The sequence below is a fragment of the Piliocolobus tephrosceles genome, chromosome 3 (assembly GCF_002776525.5).
Source record: "Piliocolobus tephrosceles isolate RC106 chromosome 3, ASM277652v3, whole genome shotgun sequence".
Lineage (NCBI taxonomy): Eukaryota > Metazoa > Chordata > Mammalia > Primates > Cercopithecidae > Piliocolobus > Piliocolobus tephrosceles.
In genome coordinates, this window is record NC_045436.1 from 20,512,143 (window position 1) to 20,533,232 (window position 21,090).

At 38.6% G+C, this 21,090-nt stretch overlaps 1 protein-coding gene across 1 annotated transcript in view; it reads left to right on the plus strand.

Annotated features, from left to right (window-relative positions):
* Window positions 1–21,090, plus strand: part of SH3RF1 (SH3 domain containing ring finger 1) — a 178,425-nt gene that overhangs the window by 96,203 nt on the left and 61,132 nt on the right. The window contains exons 3-4 of the mRNA XM_023228815.2: window positions 19,097–19,372; window positions 20,523–20,618. Of these exons, the coding sequence (XP_023084583.2) occupies window positions 19,097–19,372; window positions 20,523–20,618 (372 nt within the window). The remainder of the gene's footprint in view (window positions 1–19,096; window positions 19,373–20,522; window positions 20,619–21,090) is intronic.

The window sequence follows — 21,090 nt, forward strand, 5'->3', positions numbered from 1 at the left end:
GTGCCCTCATTAAAGCTTGAAAAGCACCTGTTTTGGCCTGGCACGCTGGCTCACGCCAATAATCCCTGCACTTTGGGAGGCTGAGGTGAGAGGATTGCTTGAGTCTTAAGAATTTGAATCTTAAGAATAGGCAACATAGAGAGACCCTACCCCTACAAAACATACAAAAATTAGCCAGGTGTGCTGGTACATGCCTGTAGTCACAGCTTTCGAGGGGCTGAAGAGAGAGAATCGCTTCAACCCCGAGGTCAGGGCTGCAGTGAGCCGTGATTGCGCCACTGCACTCTAGTCTGGGTGACAGAGCGAGACCCTGTCTCAAGAAAAGCACTAGTTTTTATTGTGTTATCAGGATGGGGCTGCTTCAGGTATGAATTCAGTCACCATATGTATATGACTTAGGAAATTAAAATGGAAGAACTAGCATTAGCCATATCCTTAAAATCAGGTATTTGGTAGTGGTGGTGTGTGGGTAGGGTGATCTTATTTTTCTAAAAGACTTGGTGAGAAAGAGGGTCATAGCCATATTCTTTTAAACATTTAAAAATCTTGTCTCTGATTAATGAAGTTTTCATAACCAAGGTTCTAAGAATTCGTACATGGTCAACTTGCTACCCCTCCTCTTTAAAAGTAGCTTATTTGAAAAAAAAAAAAAAAAAAAGCTAGCTTGTAAATAGTTAGATAGTGGTTTCCACGTATTTCACAAGCTCAATAAACTAACCCCTCTTGAATTAAGGGAAGGTATTTAGGCTTTTATTGTTTTATCCAGAGCTAACATGCGTAACCCTCCAGACCCCAGGATCTACAGCGCCTCAGGATCACCAGCTCCTCAGATGCAAACCCTTAAGGTGAAATCATACTAACTGAATCACAAGGTCTTGCAGAAGCAGGGAGCATGATTGTAGTGACAATTTATGTTTTGTTTTTCATTTCCTCAATCATTGGACTTACTGTGTTCTTTTTTTACTTTTTTTTTTTAATCCCAGAAGAAACTTAGCACAGCAAACTTGTATTTATTATAAGACATACAGTCTGAATAACAAGGGGGCACAGTGGGAGTTTTACTAATGTCGCATTTATATTTCGTTCAGGTGCACAAGTCTGTTATTTGGTGCAGCTGAATATCTTAACCAGGAATGGTTAGGAGCAAGTGGGAGTGGGACTAGGTGGATGAGCAGGGACAATAGTAAGGGTCCACCTAGCTTTTCTTCTTTTCTTTTAAAAGTTGATCTACTATGTGGTTGCTGAAGAAAAATACAGAAGGCTTCAATTGTATTTATAATGCTTTATTTCTCAAGTCAGTTTGTGGGTACAATGGATTATCTTTGATATTATTACTCCTCTTTGTATGCCTTAATTATTTAGTAAACAAGATACTCTATTTATAGCAAGTGTATTAGACTTTTACACACTCTATTCCTTTTTCTTACACATTTTAGTTTTAGAGTAATACCTGTTCATGATAAAAAAAAATACATAACCTCACAGAAGATTCTAAAATAGAGAGCAAGAGTGTCCCTCTCTTCTCTCCTACCCTAGTCCTGCTTTCCAGGGGTAAGTGCTATTACTGTTTTCCATTCTTCAGTTGTACTGGTTACCATTACATCCCACCTTCTTCGCTTGTTTTGTTCTAGCCATGCTGGCAGCCAGTTGGTGGGTCTTTCTCTCCCAGCCCACCAACTCAAATTTCAGTCTCTTCTGGCAACACCCTCACCCCCACCAACAATACCTTAGCAGCCATCTAGGCATCCCTCAATCCAATCAAGTTGACCCCTTAGTATTAAGCATAATAGTTCACCCCTTGTCAACTTGGCCCCATACACATCTCCTTAAATCATACTTAATCTCCAAATAAAGACATTAAGGACATAATTACACCTAAGATGATACAACTATACTTTGTACAACCAAAAATGCCCTAATCCTTAACCTAAATGCTATTACATGAAATTAGCAACTTTTTCTTTTTTGAGACGGAGTCTCGCTCTGTCGCCCAGGCTGGAGTGCAGTGGCTCTGTCTGGGCTCACTGCAAGCTCCACCTCCGGGGTTCATGCCATTCTCCTGCCTCAGCCTCCCTGGGTAGCTGGGACTACAGGCGCCCGCCACTATGCCCAACTAATTTTTTTTGTATTTTTAGTAGAGACGGGGTTTCACCTATGTTAGCCAGGATGGTCCCGATCTCCTGACCTCGTGATCCGCCCACCTCAGCCTCCCAAAGTGCTGGAATTACAGACATGAGCCATCATGCCCAGCCTGAAGTTAATAAATCTTATGTTACATGATAAAGGAAAAAGAAAGGAAGTAAAACGAAGATGTTTTCTGAGTACAGCTGTATACATGTGTAGGCATATTCTTAAAATAAGGAGGAATTACTCATGACAGTTACAGTCCTCCTTTCTGTAACTGGACACATGGGTTTAGCCGGTGTTGATAAGTGCCTTCTTCTACTCATTCTGTGTTCCCTTTGCCTTCAGCAAGCAACTAAGCTGGTCATGGTTTTTTACCTCGTGGGGTGACCCAAACTTTCAATAAGATGTTTTCAGCTCTTGCTCTACACAGTATCAATTTCAGAGTGGTAAAATTTAGAGTACTTCTACCTCCCACCTTCCTTTAAGCCTAACTCTTGGTTTTAGTTCAGTGTATTGTTATTTTGATATTGTCAGAGTTTATAACATTCTATTCTGTAGCTGTAATTAATTCCCCAAGTCCCATATAAATAGCATTTGCAGTGTTATGATTATATAAACATGATTCACTGCAGTGTGGATGGAGAAGAAGCAGATGTAACCTTTTCACCATACCCTGCCCCACCTCTAGATCCAGTGGATCTTTTTAAATAAAATTTCATTTTCTTCATCTCTTCTGGATCATATTGAGCCATCCATGTTTCTTGTATCACATTTCATCCCTCTAGGAGTCTTCTGTGGTTTTTTGTGAGGGGAATATTGTAGGCTGGGAGATACTTCCTTGCATAATTGTTATATTTTTCACTTGAAAGGCACAGGTAATAAAGTTTCTGAGATTTGGGGTGTTTGAAAATAATCAGTATTTTGTTCAGACACATATTTAACAGTTTAGCTGGCTGAGTTCTTCTAAATCATGCTCCCTTAGAAATTTAAAGCCTTTTTTCTCTTGTATACTTTTCTCCTATATTACTATCAATAAGTCAGGTTCTACTTACATTGCAGTACCAGGTAAACTCCTCTGACCTAAATCTTTTAGAATTTTTCACTTATCTTTAGAGTTTTGAGTTGTAATGAGATGTGCCTGAATACGGTCTCTTTCCCCCTCATTAATCTGCTTAGCACTTAATGAGACTGTTCTGAGATCTTGGGTATATTAAAAGAGAAACAAATTAAACTCAACAGAGTTTAATTGAGCGAAGAACAATTCAGTTCCCCCAACCATAGTAGGTTCAGAGCAACTCTGGTGCTGCTGTGGTCACAAAGGATTCATGGACAGAAATCCTCTCCCATTCCCAGAAAACAGAAGTGAGGTACAGAAACAACCTGATTGGTTACACCTTGGTGTTTGCCTCATATGAACCCAGTTTGAACAGTTGGCCACCTGCGATTGGCCAGAATTCTGATTCCTACGAGAGTAGGTTACAGTTTGTTTGCATATCTGGTTAGGTTACAGTTCACTATGTATGGAGAAACCTTTAGGTCAAACTTAAATATGAGGAAGTAGCTTTAGGCTAAAAATAAGTTTAAAGACAAGTGTTTTTAGTTCAGGAAAATTTTCTTCAATTACTGTATTTCTTTTACAGTTCTCCTCTGTATTTTTGTAACACTCACTTTAGATAAATATTAGATCTTTTTAGAGCTGTTTTCCGTATCTCTGAACCCTTGTGTCATTTTTCAGCTCTTCTTTTCCCCTATGTATTGGGATAATACTTGACTTGTGAGGTAGGTCACCACCTTAGTCTTTAACCCCGTCTTATATACTTTTCAAGCCAGCCATAGAATTTTTCTGGTTCCACCTGTTTTCATTCTTCTAGAAGTTTCTGGTATGCTAATAGATGTTTTCTCTATCTTCTAGAACTGGTATGGTTTTATTTAAAATACAAAAGCAAACTTTATTAGGAGAGAGGGCACTCAGACAATGAAATGCATGTGTTTAGCTCGCTACTGCAAAATATTTGATTTAGTTTCTTCCTTTGATTTTCTTGCCTGTCCCATGTAAAATGACAGTAAATACAGACATCCATGTCAGTGCCCTGACCTTCTGCTTGGTTGGTGTCTATAGGCAGGTACCATACAGGCCACTCTACTGATTTCCTAAGAGAATTCCTTAAAGTTCACAGACTGACAACTCGAACAGAGGGTGTAAGACAGGAGTGGAGAAACTTCCTCCTCTGTCTCAGGATTGTCTAGGGGGTGGGAAGGAGAAATGCCTAGAGGGAGGGATTGACCTAATTCATTTCAGTAAATATGCTTGCTAGATCTATATAAGGGTCAGTACTAGACTTCGGGTGATTCAAGAAGGCAGAACAGACCATTCCTGCCCTCAAAGGGTTTACAGTTTGGTCAGATTTATTGATAGTAACTACTTATACATAATAAAAGGTACAATGAAACCACCAGGGAATTACAAATAAATCCTTCTGGGCTTTACAGAGAGGGTATACATCTGTATTAGGGAATAAGGAAGGGACTGGAAGATGTATATTATAAATGTATCTTGAAGAGTGGCTGAACTTCTGGCAAGTGGGTGTGGGGTCTGGGGAAGAGGGCTCTTTGAGTAGAGAAAGTGGCAGAGAAAAGTCCCAGAGGTAGGAAAAGATAGACCACATCAGGGGAAGCATAGGGCATCAGTTTGGTTAGAATATTGGATATTTATGAGAGAAGAGTGTGAGGCATTTAAGAAAATAGTTTGAGGTCATAGTATGGGGATCTTAAGTGCCAAAGAAAAGGATTCAAATTGCGTTTGAGGGAGAAGGAATAAGAAAAGTTTCTGATGAAACTTTTGTCATCAGATCAGACACATGCTCTGATGATGAAAGTTGTATTTCAGACAGATCAGACAGATTAGATCAGACAGATGATCTGATGATGAAAGTTGTATTTCAGAAAGATGAATCTGGCAGATCTATATAGGATGGAACGAAGGAAGAAGTAGCAGAAAAGTAGTCTTCTAATGAGCTGATTCTGTGCTGTGTGTTGAGCCCTCAGGATTTGAAGATGAATGAGCTCCAGCCCTGCCCTCATGTAGCTCATAGCCTGGTGAACATGTAAAATTAGTTGCTTTGCCTAAAAAACATTTAGTTAAACAATTTTCAAAAAGCATACATTTTAATATATTGGCAAGATGTTTAACAATAGTAATTTAATCTGTTGCCATGACCAAAAGTATTCTGATTATTAATTTTCTCATCTTAAAATTGTCATTAGTAGGAATACAGCTAGCATGCCCTGTTAACCTTCTTATGCAGTATACATGAAATGCTTAACAAAAGTAGTCTCAGATGCACACATGGGCTCTTGCTTGATTTTCTTTGCTATATATTTAATCACCTAGAAACAGAAAAAAATAATGTATCATTTTAATATAAATGGTTTATTTTGGTTGAAAACACCTGTAATTTATATTCTATATATTCTATTTAATTATTTAGAACAAAATAACATTTGGATTTGGACTTGCTGCGACTGACTTAGTAAACCATTTCCCTTTAAGTTGTTCTCATTTCTTATTTTTGGTGATCAATATACTTGAATTGGAAGACTTTTTTTTTTTTTTTTAAGGAAGCCTCAATAAAACTGCCCATTATCTGTTGGTAAAATTGTTCATTGCAAATGGATATGACTTTTTCCAGTAGCATTTCTTGCAGTCGAATAATGGAGAAATTAGAGCATAAAGGCAATTAGGATCTTCTAGTAACACTTATTTTAGTACCACAGAATATTTACAAAGTATTTTTAAAGCGTCATTTCCAAAGGACCTAGCTACTCAGGAGGCTAAGACCGGAGGATTGCTTGAACCCAGGACGGGTCAAGGCTTCAGTGAGCCCTGATCACACCACTGCATTCCGGCCTGGTTGACCCTGTCTCAAAAGAAAAAGTCAAAAATAAGAGTAAATTTTGATTAAATAAAAAATTTTTAAGTGGTTCAAAGATCTTCCTTCCTTCTCTCACCTTTAAATAAAACCAGTTTTCCATAGATGTCTGAGTTTTTATTTTTTATTTTTTATTTTTATTTTTTATCAGAATCTTGCTGTGTTGCCCAGGCTGGAGTGCAGTGGTGCAGTCTCAGCTCACTGCAACCTCCGCCTTCTGGGTTCAAATGATTGTCCTGCCTCAGCCTCCCAAGTAGCTGGGACTACAGGTATGCACCACCACACCTGGCTAATTTTTGTATTTTTAGTAGAGATAGGGTTTCTCCCTGGCCAGGCTGGTCTTGAACTCCTGACCTCATATGATCTGGCCGCCTCAGCCTCCCAAAGTGCTGGGATTACAGGTGTGAGCTGCTGTGCCCGGTCTGTTGTTATTTTTTTAATGAAAAGACTTAATTATGTTTTAAAGACTTTGAGCCTACCCTATAGGGTTCACAGGATTGGTTTTATATCCTTGTAATAAGTTTATTTCAAAGTAAGAAGATATTTTCCTGAAGTAATTATTTAATCCTTACTATGCAAACTTCACATTTAATTGACTAGAAGGATGCTCCTTTGACAAATAGTAACAGTAATACACAAATATTATGTATTACTTTTTTGACAGCAAAAATAAGGAGATAAAAGGCAGCTTGGTTTGTCTGACCATGGCTGAGCTTGTTTCTACTTTTCCTAATGACATTGTAGAAGGTCGTGGCAGACTTTGGAGTATTGAAGCTGGGTTGATTTGATTCTGTAGGCGAATTCATATTCTCGTTTCATTTTCTTTCCAAATGTCTCCTCTTTGCTCACTCTCTCATACCTCATCACTATCATTATTCTTGAGATTCCACTCCTAAGAAACAAAGAACAAAATCATCAAGAATAAACTTTTTCTCTCAAATGATTTGATTGCCAAAGAAATCATAGATTACTAGAGATCATCAGTCATAGTCTGTCCCATTGCCTTTGGGCAGAACCAAATGTGTGAGACTGTTCGTTTTTTTTAAAGTCTCCAGTGAAAGAGATATCATAATCCATTGCAATATTTAACAACCCTCTCTGTCAGGAAATTCCTTTATTCACCTTAAATAATGCATGCATGAGTTTAAGCCTGTATTTTTTTCTTCAGCAAATTCCAGTCAGACTTACTCTCTTTGTGTAAGACCTTTGCTTGGTATTTGAAGACTTATTCTAGAATAACACTGCTGTACTAATACATCTCAGTTTCTACAGCTTTTCTGTAAATATTTTCCAACACTTTTATCATCTTTATCTCTCTCTACTGAATATGCCACAATTCTGTCCCTTTTGTTTATGGAATTCAGAATGTATCCTGCACATCTAGTGAGAGACTGACTGGTGCTAATATAGGGGTCAGATTCTAGCAGTGACAGTACATTATGTACAATCATTTCTGTTCTGTGATTTCCTTTTGGAAAAGTAGACATCTTTATGTGCATTAATCTCCATACCTCTGAACTTCAGATTTCTTGTTTTTCTCATTTTGCCATTCTCTTGAATGCCAGTGTGGATTGTTATTCATTGAGATACTTTTGCTTTTGTTTTTGTTTTCAGAGGTAAGGTCTCACTCCAGGCTGGAGTGCAGTTGCACAATCATAGCTCATTGCAACCTGGAGTTCCTGGGCTCAAGTGATCCTTCCACTTTAGCCTCCTGAGTAGCTGGGACTATAGGCCTGTCCCACCATGCCCAGCTAATTTATTTTTAATTTTATTTAGAGACTGGGACTCACTATTTTGTCTAGGCCAGTCTCGAACTTCTAGCCTCAAGATATCCTACCATTGGCCTCCTAATGTTACCTTAATATCCTTTGGTATTGAGGCAAAATTGGTATGTGTGAATTACAGTTCTTAAGTATGCGCTCTAATAGGTTTTGATACCTTTGTACACCAGGATAACTAACACCTCAGTCAAGATATGGAATATATTAATAGTCTCAGAAATTTCCCTCACACCTCTTCACTCATTTGCCCATCTCCTATGGGCAACTACTGTGATTTCTACCAAAATAGATTTGTTTCACCTATTTTTGAATATTTTATAAATTTAATTATATAGTATTCTTATTTTTTTCACATGTGTCATTAATTCATTTTTTGAAATAGTTAAATAGGATTCCATTTATTCCCCTGTTGATGGACATTTGGATTATTTTCAGTTTTTGGTATTATAAATAGTGCTGTGATGAGCATTTTTGTGCAAATCTGGGTGTGGATATATATTTTCATTTATCTTGGGTTAAAACCTAAGAGGGGTAGATTGAAGAGTAAATGTACATATAACTTTATAAGAATTTTTCAAACAGTATTAGACCCCCCACTAGCAATCTATGTAAATTCTAGTTGCTCCACATTTTTAAGAAAATTTTCTGTTGTCAGTCTTTAAATTTTAATCATTCTAATGAATGCATTATAATATATCATTGTGGTTTTATTTTGCAGTTGCCTGATGGTATTGAGTAACCTTCCATGGCTATATAAACATCTTTTCAAGATGTGTATTCACATCTTTTGCCTGTTTTTATTTTTTAATGTTATCAGTTACTTAATTAGGTTCTTAAGAAATGTAGAGCACCACTTTGTGAGGATAAATTTTGTTTGTCAGGGCAAACACAGATTACAGGTAGCCCTGGAGCTGAGGAATGGCTTTGATTTTTGTTAAGATTTATGAGTCCACAGCTTTCTGATCAACCTTGCACTGCTCATTTCTCTTTTTGCATGTCAAAGATCTCACCTTCTTGGTATCTGGGCTTCTGCAGCTGCCTCTTCTTGAAGTAAGCATCAGTAAGATGTTTTGGGATTTTTACATTACTGATATCAATTTTGGTTGAGGTGGCAATGACAAATTTCTGGTATGTTCTTCTAGAGAAACTCAATTGAGGACCAGAGGTCTAGTCACAAGTAACCAGCCAGTAGTCAGCTGCTCCAGGAAAACCATCCTCTTGCCTCTGTGGCACCCAGTGAGGATGATCAGAATGGTTCCTGGGGTGATGCTGGCTCACAGTTTCTCACGTGGTGATTGAAGGGTTTTTGCTGTGGCTCAGCAGGTTTTGAGGCACAACTTTAGTGAGGATAATATCTAGGCATTTTGCGAAGTTTAACCACCCAGGTTACCACCATTCTTCTCACAACCAACTGGTTTTGTAACAGTTGCAAGAACTGTCTCCTTCTTTTTCTTTTCAACCTTACATTTAGTGGATGAGTACTTCCTCTTGTACATGGCACTTCTGGAATACATAGCAGATGGGGAATATCTGCCAATTCCTCTAATAATATCTGCCTCTAATATCTGCTAATTCCTCTAATAGGATTTTGGCCACAGTGGGACTTCTCCTTCTTGGGGCTTTTAGCCTTGAAGTTACCCCTTTTCACCTTACTACCAGCATCAGCCTTCTTGGCTTTGGGTTTCTTCTCTTTAGTATCCAGCTTCTCAACTTTTTCACCGCTATCTGGCAAGATGGGAAAGAGCTTTTGCCTGTTTTTAAACCAAATTGCTTGTTGGTTAGTAGGAGTCATTTTAATTCTAGATTTGAGTCCTTTGTTATTTTCCCCCTAATCTGTGGTTTACATTTTTATTTTCCTCACATGTCTTTTGTTGTTTAACCTAATTTTTCAATTTTGATATAGTCAAATTTGTCAGCTTATGGTTAATTTAGGCTTTTTTTTCCTCCCTACACATCACTAAGATAATTTATTGTTTTCCCCTATAAAACTTACAGTTTTAGCTTTTATATTTGAGTCTGGGATTCATCTTAAATTAATTTTTGTATATGGTGTGAGGTAGGGGATCAAGATTCATCTCCCTCTATAACCTAGGGCTCCTTGTTGTTCCGAAATAATCTTTGAAAAGACTTTATTTTCCTCAGTTGAATTGCCTTGACGCTTTTGTCTAGTTGTTCATATGTGTGTAGGTCTGTTTCAATATTGCTTTAATTCTGAAACTATGGAATATCTTTTACATTTAACCTTATGTTTAAATTATATGAGCATCTTCTCTCCAAGATATTAATGTAAACACTGGACAAAACTAAAAACAGGCAATTGAATTTCACTGAGGCCTTACCTGACTCCCCCTCTTTTTTTCCTCTGAGACAGAGTCTTGCTCTGTCACCTTGGCTGAAGGGCAGTGGCACAATATTAGACTACAGGCATGCGCCACCATGCCTCGCTAGTTTTTTGTTTGTTTGTTTGTTTTTTGTTTTTTAAGAGATGGGGTTTCACCAGATCACCCAGACTGGTTGTGAACTCCTGGCTTCAAGTGATCTGCCTGCCTCAGCCTCCCGAAGTGCTGGATTTGCAGGCATGAGCCACTGCATGTGGCTGTTACCCAACCTCTTTAATACTAAAATATGTTCTCACACACCCCTCTCCCTTTGTATTTCTGATTCTCCCTACCTTCCTGGATTTCTGTAAGGATTAGATGAGATGCAAGCAAAATTCCTGGTACATGGTCATTCCTCCCTGTTTAGTCCTACGCCCCAGGGTGAGGTTGGAGGCCTAGGGCAGATTCTTTGCTAGGAATCTGTTTTTCAAATAGGTAGAAACTTGACCTTTTCCCAGGAAATAGTCCCCATCCTGTGATGAGTCCTCAAGATGGTAACTCAAGTTACCACAGGGAATTTTCCCAATAAATATTCCTGCTCTCTGCAAAATACTATTGTAATTATTAAACATGTGATGAAACAGAAAACAAATATTCAGGGCAATGAGTGACACAAACTTCTTGCATTTTACTTTAGTGACTGCATTCTCAATAGCTATTTTCCCTTGGAGAAATTCATAAAATTTGTTTTCTTTAATGATGTATCTGTCAGTTGGGTACTCCCTTTTTAAGGCCATCCGAGAGAAATGCTATATCAACTGCGTGACTGTTTTCTCATAACCACCAAATGAGTTTATAAGGAAAATATTTATTTGCTGTAGTTTGCTACATAATTCGTTTCACATTTTTCAAATGCCAGCCGTTTGTTTAGTATAAGACACTCAACTACCCATTTCCAGAATGGACTGTGTTTTAGTTCTAGTGTCTAGAACACAGTGAAGTTAATACCAATTCGCAGTGCTTGCTCACATTTCCTCAGGTTTTTCTGTAGCACCTTACCGTGCCCCAGGTTTCCCAGCAGCCTAGGAAATGGTAATAAAAATGTGTCTTTCAGTATTTCTGTACCTCCCATGTCTCAGAATCAAGGGCCCACCACCTACTGTATACTTGGGAGGATAGTTTCAAAAAGAAGGATTAGCAGTCTACCATTCATGAGGAGTTCCCAGAGACACATAAATACATGTTTGTATATATTTTGCAATTTGTGTAAAGCTGTTGAGCCTGTCAGTAGAATCGTCTTTTTAGTTGCTTTTCCTTTAGATGTGTTCTTTTTCCACTTACCCATCCACACCTTACCACTCAGTCCACTGGAGATAACTATTGTTCTTTATTTATTCAGCAGGAATTTTTCACAGACACTGAGGTAGGTACTCATGATACAAAGATGCGTAACACGTAGTCCCAGGTCTCCAGGAGGTTACAGTCTAGCTGAAAGAAATAGGTTGTAAACTGAGTGAGATAAGGGCTGTGATAACAGTATTCGTAAGGCACTCTAGGTGTACATAAAAAGAGCAGCACCTTCTCCAGACTTGGGTAGGGGAAGTTTGGGAGAAGCTTCCCCAAGAAGGCAATGCCTGGGCTGGGTCCTGATGGACAAGTAGTGACTTTCACATCTGGGAAATAGAGACTGTCCTTTTGACCCACACAAGAATCAGATCATTGATCTTGGCCTTATTTACACCTGATTCCAAACAACAAAAGCAGTCATCCTAGGCAGATACAAAAATCCAAATGAAAGAAATGCAGCATAATTATCAGGCACATGATGCATATACAAGGTAGGGAGGTAGACGGAGAAATGGACGGTTCTTGATGAATATTGGTGGAGGAGAGATGGCATGTATGAAGTTGGAGGTGATGACAGCAGACTGGATTGCTTGCTGAGGGTGGAAAATATGAGGTGGAACGGACAATCCAAATGGAGGGCCATAAACTCATGATTTAGATCATTAATGTGATTTAAGAGGTAATTGGGAACTATCTCAGATTGTAAAGACATAGGTGATGTGGACAAAACCGTGTTTCAGGAATTATCCTTGTTATTGTGGTTATAGTTTGCTGGTTTTCATCCTACCTCTCTAGTTTCCTATATCTCTCTTTTTTCTGCCTCCTAAATATAGGTATTTACTAAGCAATGCCCCTTAGCCCACTTTTCCTACAACACTGTCTTTTAAACATGCTCCTGAGTGCCCCCTCAGGTTCTCCTGTACTTGTAGGAGAGGAAAATCCAGGAGGTGGGACAAAGGGATTTCAGTTTGTTCTCTGTTTTAGTTTCTAGAAAAAAACATTTAATGAAGAGTCTAATAGCATTTTTTCATTTTTAAGTTTGGAAAACTCTGTTCTTCATTTTTTTTTTTCTGGGTGTTTGAATATACTCTTGACTTCAGCTAAGTTCGTTATGCAAATGATTAATTAATGATGAGAGTGCAGCCCAGGGAAATTGATAAGAAAGCTGCTTTATCTACTCTCCTTTATCTCTAGTTTTTTCTTTTTCTCTCCCTCTACCTTGCCCCTGAAACCATTAATGCCCCCCCCCCTCCCAAAACAGCAAGACTGCTGGAAACTATAATTGGCTGATTGCTGTTTGGTCAAGAGCTGAGTGAGACACTCCATTAGGGTTGGTGGATTGGATTGCAGGAACTGACTAAGGAGAGGATGGAGGGTGCGGAGTCCACAGCTGTGCATGAGCAGGGCAGCAGACAGCACAGAGTGTGTGCTGAGGAGCCACCAAACACTAAAAAAGCCCAAAGGCTGGCCTTGGTCAGCCCACATTCTTGAGCTAGCATGGAACTGGAACCAGGTCTGGAATAAAGAGGGAGCCTGGCTGGCTGCAGAGTCTACTTCTGGAGAAAGCTGAAGAAAATGAGTATGCAAGAAAAGGGGACACTGGGATAGTAGAATAAGGGCAAAAAGAATACATGTGAATGAAGAAACATGTTTTGTCTTCATTTCTGTTTATTTGCAGCTGCCATCCTCAAAGTGCTGGTAGATTTGATTAAGGTTAGTATGATTAGAAAATTTTATGTGGTGAATTTGGGGTAGGTAGGAGGTAGATTAAGAAAATGATTGTCAGGTAAAAATTCCCCAGCACAGTGCTTTCCAGAAATAAATGTTAAAGGAAGGAACAAATGAAAAATGGACGATTATGGAATTATGGGATTCTCAGTCCCTTCTGATGTTACTTTGGAAGAATAAAACTTTTAATATTCATCTTGGCCGTCATTGAAGTTGAAATATTTCAAGTGATGGCCAAATCATATTTGAGTGATTGTCTGATGTAGATATCTTGAGAACAATACTTAGGAGTTATTAATTGTTAAAGAATCAATATTTTCATGAAATACTGTTATTATATCTTGACAGATATTTTACTTTGTAGGGAAAAGCCAACATGTTTTTTGTTATATAAAAGACATTCTTTTTTTTTTTTTTTGCTTTTTTTTTCTGGGATGGAGTCTCACTCTGTTGCCCAGGCTGGAGTGCAGCGGTGCCATCTTGGCTCACTGCAACCTCTGCCTCCTGCCTCAACCTCCCAAGTAGCTGGGACTGTAGGCGCATGCTAATTTTTGTACTTTTTATAGAGATGAGTTTTGCCATGTCATCCAGGCTGGTCTTGAACTCCCTAGACTCAAGTGATCCGCCGGCCTCAGCCTCCCAAAGTGCTGGGATTACAGGTGTGAGGCTACTGTGCCTAGCCCAAAAGACACTTTTTAAAAATTGTTTCTTCCACCCATTTTTGTACTTTCTGTGTGTGGTACTTTCTATTACTGTGATTTCTTTGTGCCTCAATTCTTTCTGGAAAGTTTCTGAAAGTCAAGTTAAAATCAGCCAGAGTTGATGCCAATTTAGATATAACTGAGTTATTAAATTATACACATTTTATAGCTGTTCCCACTACAAGAGTATCTTCTAGATTTTCTTTTTAGTAGGTCATTGAATCTTTTTTACTTTATGGAGCAGTAAGAAATGCATGAAGGAATTTGAATTTAGAGAGGCTGTTTTGCATGTACATCTGGGTATTGGCATTTAGAGTCTGTAAAATAAATTGGCAGTGAATGTTTTATTTACCTGTTAGAATCTCAGATCATCAAAGTAGCATTTTGCTAGATATATTGGAATAAAGCTGATGGTATGGAAATGGAAGTCTAAAGCATTTAATCAAAAATATTTATATGCAGATCACATGAGGATTTTAATATCTTAAAAGACAACCTGTATGTATGATTTGGAAACAAAAATTATTTGAAATGTAAAGCTGGCCCACTATCATAGTTGTTTTTTAATGAACAATATAGTAGATGTTTATCGAAATGTATTTTAGATGCAGAAGTATTGTAACAGTTTGCCTGTCTAAATTGCCAAGCTTTTTGATAAAGCTGGCAGTGTGAATGACAGCCGCAAACCCAAGGTTAGACTGCAGAGTCAGTTTCTCTTTGGCTTTCTCTCCTTTTAAACCTCCCTTTCATGTGTAGCCAAGTGAAAGTCTCCAAGTGAAATGTAAGCTCTGTGGATCCTTGGGGGCCTTGGCCTGATGAGAGGATACAGAAGAAAAGCAGCAGTTTGGAAAGCCTGCAGAAGGCTTGGAGGGCAGAGGGCCCAGTGATGACATGACTCTCAGACCTTTCAAAGGAGATGAATGAGAGGGCAGTGCCTCCATGGGCTCCGGACATATTTTATCCACAGAGTAGTCCTAGGCTATCAAACCAATTGTTTTGGCTTTATCTTTCAGATGTTGCAAAAGGAAAATGTGCTCTTTTATTGCTTTTCCAAGTCGTTTAACCGTTTATCCTTAATCATCTGCAGTCTGTGTGGGAATAAGTCTTTCAAAGATCACTGAACTTTGCTTGATTTAAAATCAGAGTAGAATTCATTTTATTTAATGTGGGAAGCCTTCTTTTCAGAAACTTGACCCAAACTGGCTTTCTAGCCTCATAGAATTTAATTGAAAAAGAATACCATAGAAAAACACAGCCAGATGCACAAATGTTTGTTGATGGGTTAGATTGTCATAAGCTTTATGAGTCTTTGTGGTTACTGATCATTGAAACAATTTTAGCAGTCAAGATTTAGCAAGTGGGGATGAATTAATGAATTTTAAGTTGCATCACGGAAATGTAACCCTAGGCTAACCATAATGTTATCATAGTAAGCTTTCTCCTTGCCACTGGTCTATTAGAATACCTGATGATTTTAGGAACAAGTAATAGATTTGTTTTGTGGAAAAGTTAATAAGTCCATTGGACCACTGGTGTGTGGAAGTGATCTGTAAAGAAATAAATTCTTTCAGTTCCCACATCAGCATATCACAAAAGAACCATATTGTGGGTCGTTTGGAATTTTACAGATCTCTTCAAGGAGCGGTTCAGAATGGTTTCTAAGAGTGCTAAATCTGTATCTTGGTGCATGGCAGTTTGGCTGGCATGGATTTGGACAGAGTGGGCCAAACAGAGCTAATTGAGGTGGGGAAAAAAACAGGCCGTAATGGTGAATAGAGTTATTTGTCACTGAGTTTGTAATGGGATTTTCAATTAATTCATGCAGGCTTCCAATGCCTTACATTAGCCCTGTCAAGATGAACTACAGCCACATCTAAAATGCCATCCCCTATTAAACGGTGCATGTCAGTGAATTTGTAATTTCTTCTGTTCAACCAGAAGATGAATGGATTCTACTCAGAAAACAAATGTGTGCTTCAGAAATGCACATTTCAAAATCCTGAACACTTCCTAGGAGGAACATTCGTTGCATTGTTATATAGTGAATATGTATTAAAAATGTAATTGCTATGTGAATTCAACTGAAAGGGAAAGCATCCAGCTGTGGAGAGACAAATACATTGTCAGGTGCCCCATTTCACTGGTAAAGAGGCTTTTTATACTGGGTAATGATGATGATGACAATGATGATGGTTCACACATGCAGCACGTACTGCCTACTGGGTCATTTAAGGTGTGGCTTATATACATGAATTCGCTAAATCCTCACAACAACCCAAATGAAGAAAGAGGCACAGAGAGTTAACCTGCCCCAAATCACACAGCTAGTAAGTGGGATTCACACCCTGCAATCTGGCTCTGGAGTTTGTGCTTCCAGCCAGTACCCTATACTGCCTGATCAGAGTCTCTTTAGCTATTGTACAAGAGTTTTAGGACAGTACTTGCCAGTTCTCTCTCTCTCTCTCTCTCTCTCTTGATTGCTGTGTTTTACTATTATTTCCTCAAACCTATTTTTGGAAATATTGTTGAGTTGTGATAACTAGCCTTGAAGAAATACATAATATAGTGGAGAATATAATGAGGCATCTGTGAGGGTAGAGAAAAATTAGAATTCTTCTTTCCCCAGAGTTGGACACTAATGTAATGTGACCAAAGTACACAGCGTTGTGAATGACCAGAGTTCCTGGTGGGCATTTCCTTTCTGGGCACAGCAGAATTGCTTACAAGAGTAGGTCAAGGCAGGGTAACAGGAGTGATGCCATTAGAGGCCAGATCTTAAGACAGAGTCTGAAAGTCAGAGGTCACAGGAGGGTGTCATTACTCCTGGAAGGCTCAACCTGTCTTCCCAGGACATTGGCCTCTCAGGGAAGTTCTAACTAACCAACTACAACATCGCATGGACTAAGCCAAGGCAAGATGATTGCCAATAGCATTTTGAGAGCAATAATTAATATTCCTAAACAAATGTTTAGCAAAAGCAATTTGGCTTATAGGTAGTCCAGACTCTAAGTCTCTAAGTAGAAACCAAACTAATTTTTGAAAACTGTGTTATGAAGTTCTGTTGCCATCAAGGGTATAAAACTTTGATCCACTTTTTACAGGTCGGGGGGCAGACAATGATATAAATAATGCTAACTATATTGCTTTACTTCATTGGAAACATTAAACTTAAAAAATATTCAACTAGTTGAGGCCTGTGCTGTGCACATAGCTGTCTGCCTGCCTGCCCACTTCATGTCCATTTTCCACACTACTGCCAGACGGATCTGTCCGGCACATGGGAATTAAGTCTATTTGTGCATTAAACACGTGAGTGACTTATCATTGCCAGAAGAACGTAGCAATCAAAACTCTTTCATATGTTTTACAAGACCCTCCATAAACTGGCCTCTGCCTACCTCTCCTTTACATTCCATAATTCTTATCCAGGAATACTGCATTCTTTATGCTCCCCAGTCCCTCTGCACATATGACTTCTTACCTCTAGGTCTTTGCTGGTGCTGTCCCCTCTGCCTGGAATGCCGTCACTTTTCTCTTTCATTCATTTACTCCAACCTTGACCTCACTCCAATCTTGACAACTAATTCCTGTGCATCCTTTAAGTCTTGGCTCATGTGTCACTTCCTCCAGGAAGTGTTTCATTTTCCTACTCACCAAACACCAGAGACCTATGTTCTTTGTCCCCATAAATGGTGTGCATATCTTTATCATTACATTTATTACACTGTATTATTATAGTTATTACTAACATTCTTTAAGAAAAGAACTGTCTTATTCTTCTTTAAGTCGTCAGCGCTAGCACATTGCCTGGTAAAAAGTAAAAGCTTGGGCCGGGTGCGATGGCTTATGCCTGTAATCCCAGCACTTTGGAAGGCTGAGGTGGGTGGATCATTTGAGGTCAGGAGTTTGAGACCAACCTGGCCAACATGGTGAGACCCCCATCTCTACTAAAAATGCAAAAATGAGCCAGGCGTGGTGGTGCATGCCTGCAATCCCAGCTACTTGGAAGGCTGAGGCGTTAAAATCACACGAACGCCGGAGGCGGAGGTTGCAGCGAGCCGAGATTGTACCACTGCACTCCAGCCTGGGCGACAGAGTGAGACTCTGTCTAAAAAAAAAAAAGTAAAAGCTTGATAAATTTTTCTGGATGAGTGAATAAATAAAGACTCCAAAAGCAGGAGCCCTGTAATCTTGTTCAGGGAATTATTATAGACATGTTGGATTTGCCACTTATCTCCTGAATCAATGATAGGCAACAGCGCCCAGAGAGGTCAAAGATCTTAAAGTGACAACTGATGCTCAAGATTGGGCACCCCCAGTGCCATTGAAAAATATCATATTAATCAGTTGATGACTAAATTGCACTGGTGGTTATGCACACAATTTTAAACTTGTCATTTAAAACAGTAATGCCATGCAGGAATATTAAATTTCTCATCTCTTAGCTTATCGGCCTAACAATGTGCTCTCTTCCAGGAAAGAGCAAAGTTGAATGATTTTAGACTGTAAAAGACCACAGGTCTATACACTTACAGATTATAAACTTTGGGAGGGCAGAGACTGTGACTGTCTCACTCACTGCTGTATCCAGACTGATGTACAGAGTAGACCCTCATTAAATACTCGTTGAGCTTATGAAAGAGTAAGACCTATTGCCCACATTAAAAGCAATATCAGGAAGAGATTTGCCCAAAAGCTAAACTCTGATTTTTATCAACCAAGCTTAAAAGCAGTTAGTAAATTAATAAATTTGGTTGAAATTTTTCCCCTCAGTGTTTATCATTTATCCTGATGAATAAAGTAGTTAATGTAGGAAGTTAAGCTTGTTTTTTATGAGTTCTTGAGAGGCAGACCTGGCAGTCATGCTTTCATATACTGATAACCTCGAAGAAACAAGGCAAAACGCCCACTAAGTTAAACTTAAGAATAAAAGCCTAAATCATGGCTGGTGCATGGGTGTCGTACTGTTCGTATGTCACTATGGACAATTGTTTTGTGTTTTCTATTTATTGATAACACATATATATTGTTTTTGTATGAGATGTTCTTCAAGGGGTACAGTGTGGATTTGACCTTGACTTTAAAACAATGACAATGCAGCTATATTTTCAGAGACATTTTAGGACCATTATTTTATAAAAATTCATCCCTCTTTTTTTTTAAAGGGTATACCTCAGTTACCATGTGCCAAAGCATTATACAACTACGAAGGAAAAGAGCCTGGAGACCTTAAATTCAGCAAAGGTGACATCATCATTTTACGAAGACAAGTGGATGAAAATTGGTACCATGGGGAAGTCAATGGAATCCATGGCTTTTTCCCCACCAACTTTGTGCAGATTATTAAACCATTACCTCAGCCCCCACCTCAGTGCAAAGCACTTTATGACTTTGAAGTGAAAGACAAGGAAGCAGACAAAGATTGCCTTCCATTTGCAAAGGTAAAGGTAGAATGCGCTTGTTTTCTGTTTGCCAGCTCTACCTCTGTACCCAGATACATAGAAATATAGCTTGTGTTGCCTTTTGCAAAAAAATACAATAGTTTTGTGTGAACTATCTCACCATGCTTCTGAAAACGCCTAGAAGCAGTCTTTAAGTCACAAGGAAGGTAATTTTATGCACAGACTTCTTATATGAAAGATTATTTTGGTTGATGCTCTATGTGGTATCATTTTCATATTTAGAGTCTGAATTTATTTCTAAGCCACTTTAAAGGGTGTATGCACCACTCAGGGATTTTAAAGTACTGAATTATGAATAACAAAATGAAATGTCATTACTTTCATATTTTATATGTAAATTTCTTTGCCTAAAAGCATACAGGAATATATCTGCCAAATTGATAAAATGGTTTGGAGTTTTAAGCAGAATATTATGATTTTTATGGAGAAAAGCGGTAGGATGTACATTTGAGTAGGCATTTGGTTTATTTTCAGAAAATGAGAAGCATCTGAGAATCAATCTAAAACAGAAACTCAGGAGGCTAGGGTAGGTATCATTCGAGGTTGCAATTTGTAGTCTTAACAAAGTTAGTGGCCAGCTCCCTTGCATAGAAGTTCATAGCTTAGGCCGGGCGTGGTGGCTCAAGCCTGTAATCCCAGCACTTTGGGAGGCCGAGACGGGCGGATCACGAGGTCAGGAGTTCAAGACCATCCTGGCTAACACAGTGAAACCCCGTCTCTACTAAAAAATACAAAAAACTAGCCGGGCGAGGTGGCGGGCGCCTGTAGTCCCAGCTACTCAGGAGGCTGAGGCAGGAGAATGGCGTAAACCCGGGAGGCAGAGTTTGCAGTGAGCTGAGTCCGGCTACTGCACTCCAGTCTGGGTGATAGAGTGAGACTCCGTCTCAAAAAAAAAAAAAAAAAAAAAAGAAGTTCATAGCTTTATAACAGTTGGAAAGGACACCAGGTGGTCTGGTAGCTACCATTGAATTCATTAAAACATTTAATCCACGTACTAAAGATATGTCATAGCATTTTTATTCTTGTACTCTTTAAAACATGAGTCTCTTTATTGAAAAGGAAAATTAAATGATAAGCTTAATGGTACAGCTTAATGATCAGGTAGATTAATGATTTGCTGTTTCTTCAGGATGATGTTCTGACTGTGATCCGAAGAGTGGATGAAAACTGGGCTGAAGGAATGCTGGCAGACAAAATAGGAATATTTCCCATTTCATATGTTGAGGTAAGTTAATCTGTAGAAACTTGAACTGTGTTAATATTCAGCTTACTAAATAAATCTTAATTATGCAATTTGAGTATTAAGAAGTCCTCACAACAAAAAGCACCAGGAATGCCCTGTTACAGATCACTAGACAGATCAGGAAGAATTCCTCCATCCTATCCAACAATTATTGAAGATAGTGAGATACTTGAAACTCTTTACTTTTTCTCCCTGCTAAAAGCATTCCTATGTCTTGTTAAATGTCACTGTATGCTTATTGTCAGTCACCTACACTATTTCCTGTTTATTCCATTTGCTGGCTTTGGTGGGAGTAGAAAGCTGATAAAGTTCTTAAGTAAGATGGAGATAAGTGTATTTGTTTATTTTTTACTTACTTCTTTGGTTACTTGCAGCATCAGCAGAACCAGAATAGTGATTTGCAAAGTAGGGCTTCAGTAAACATTTGTTAAATAAGTCAATGAATCTTCCTCCA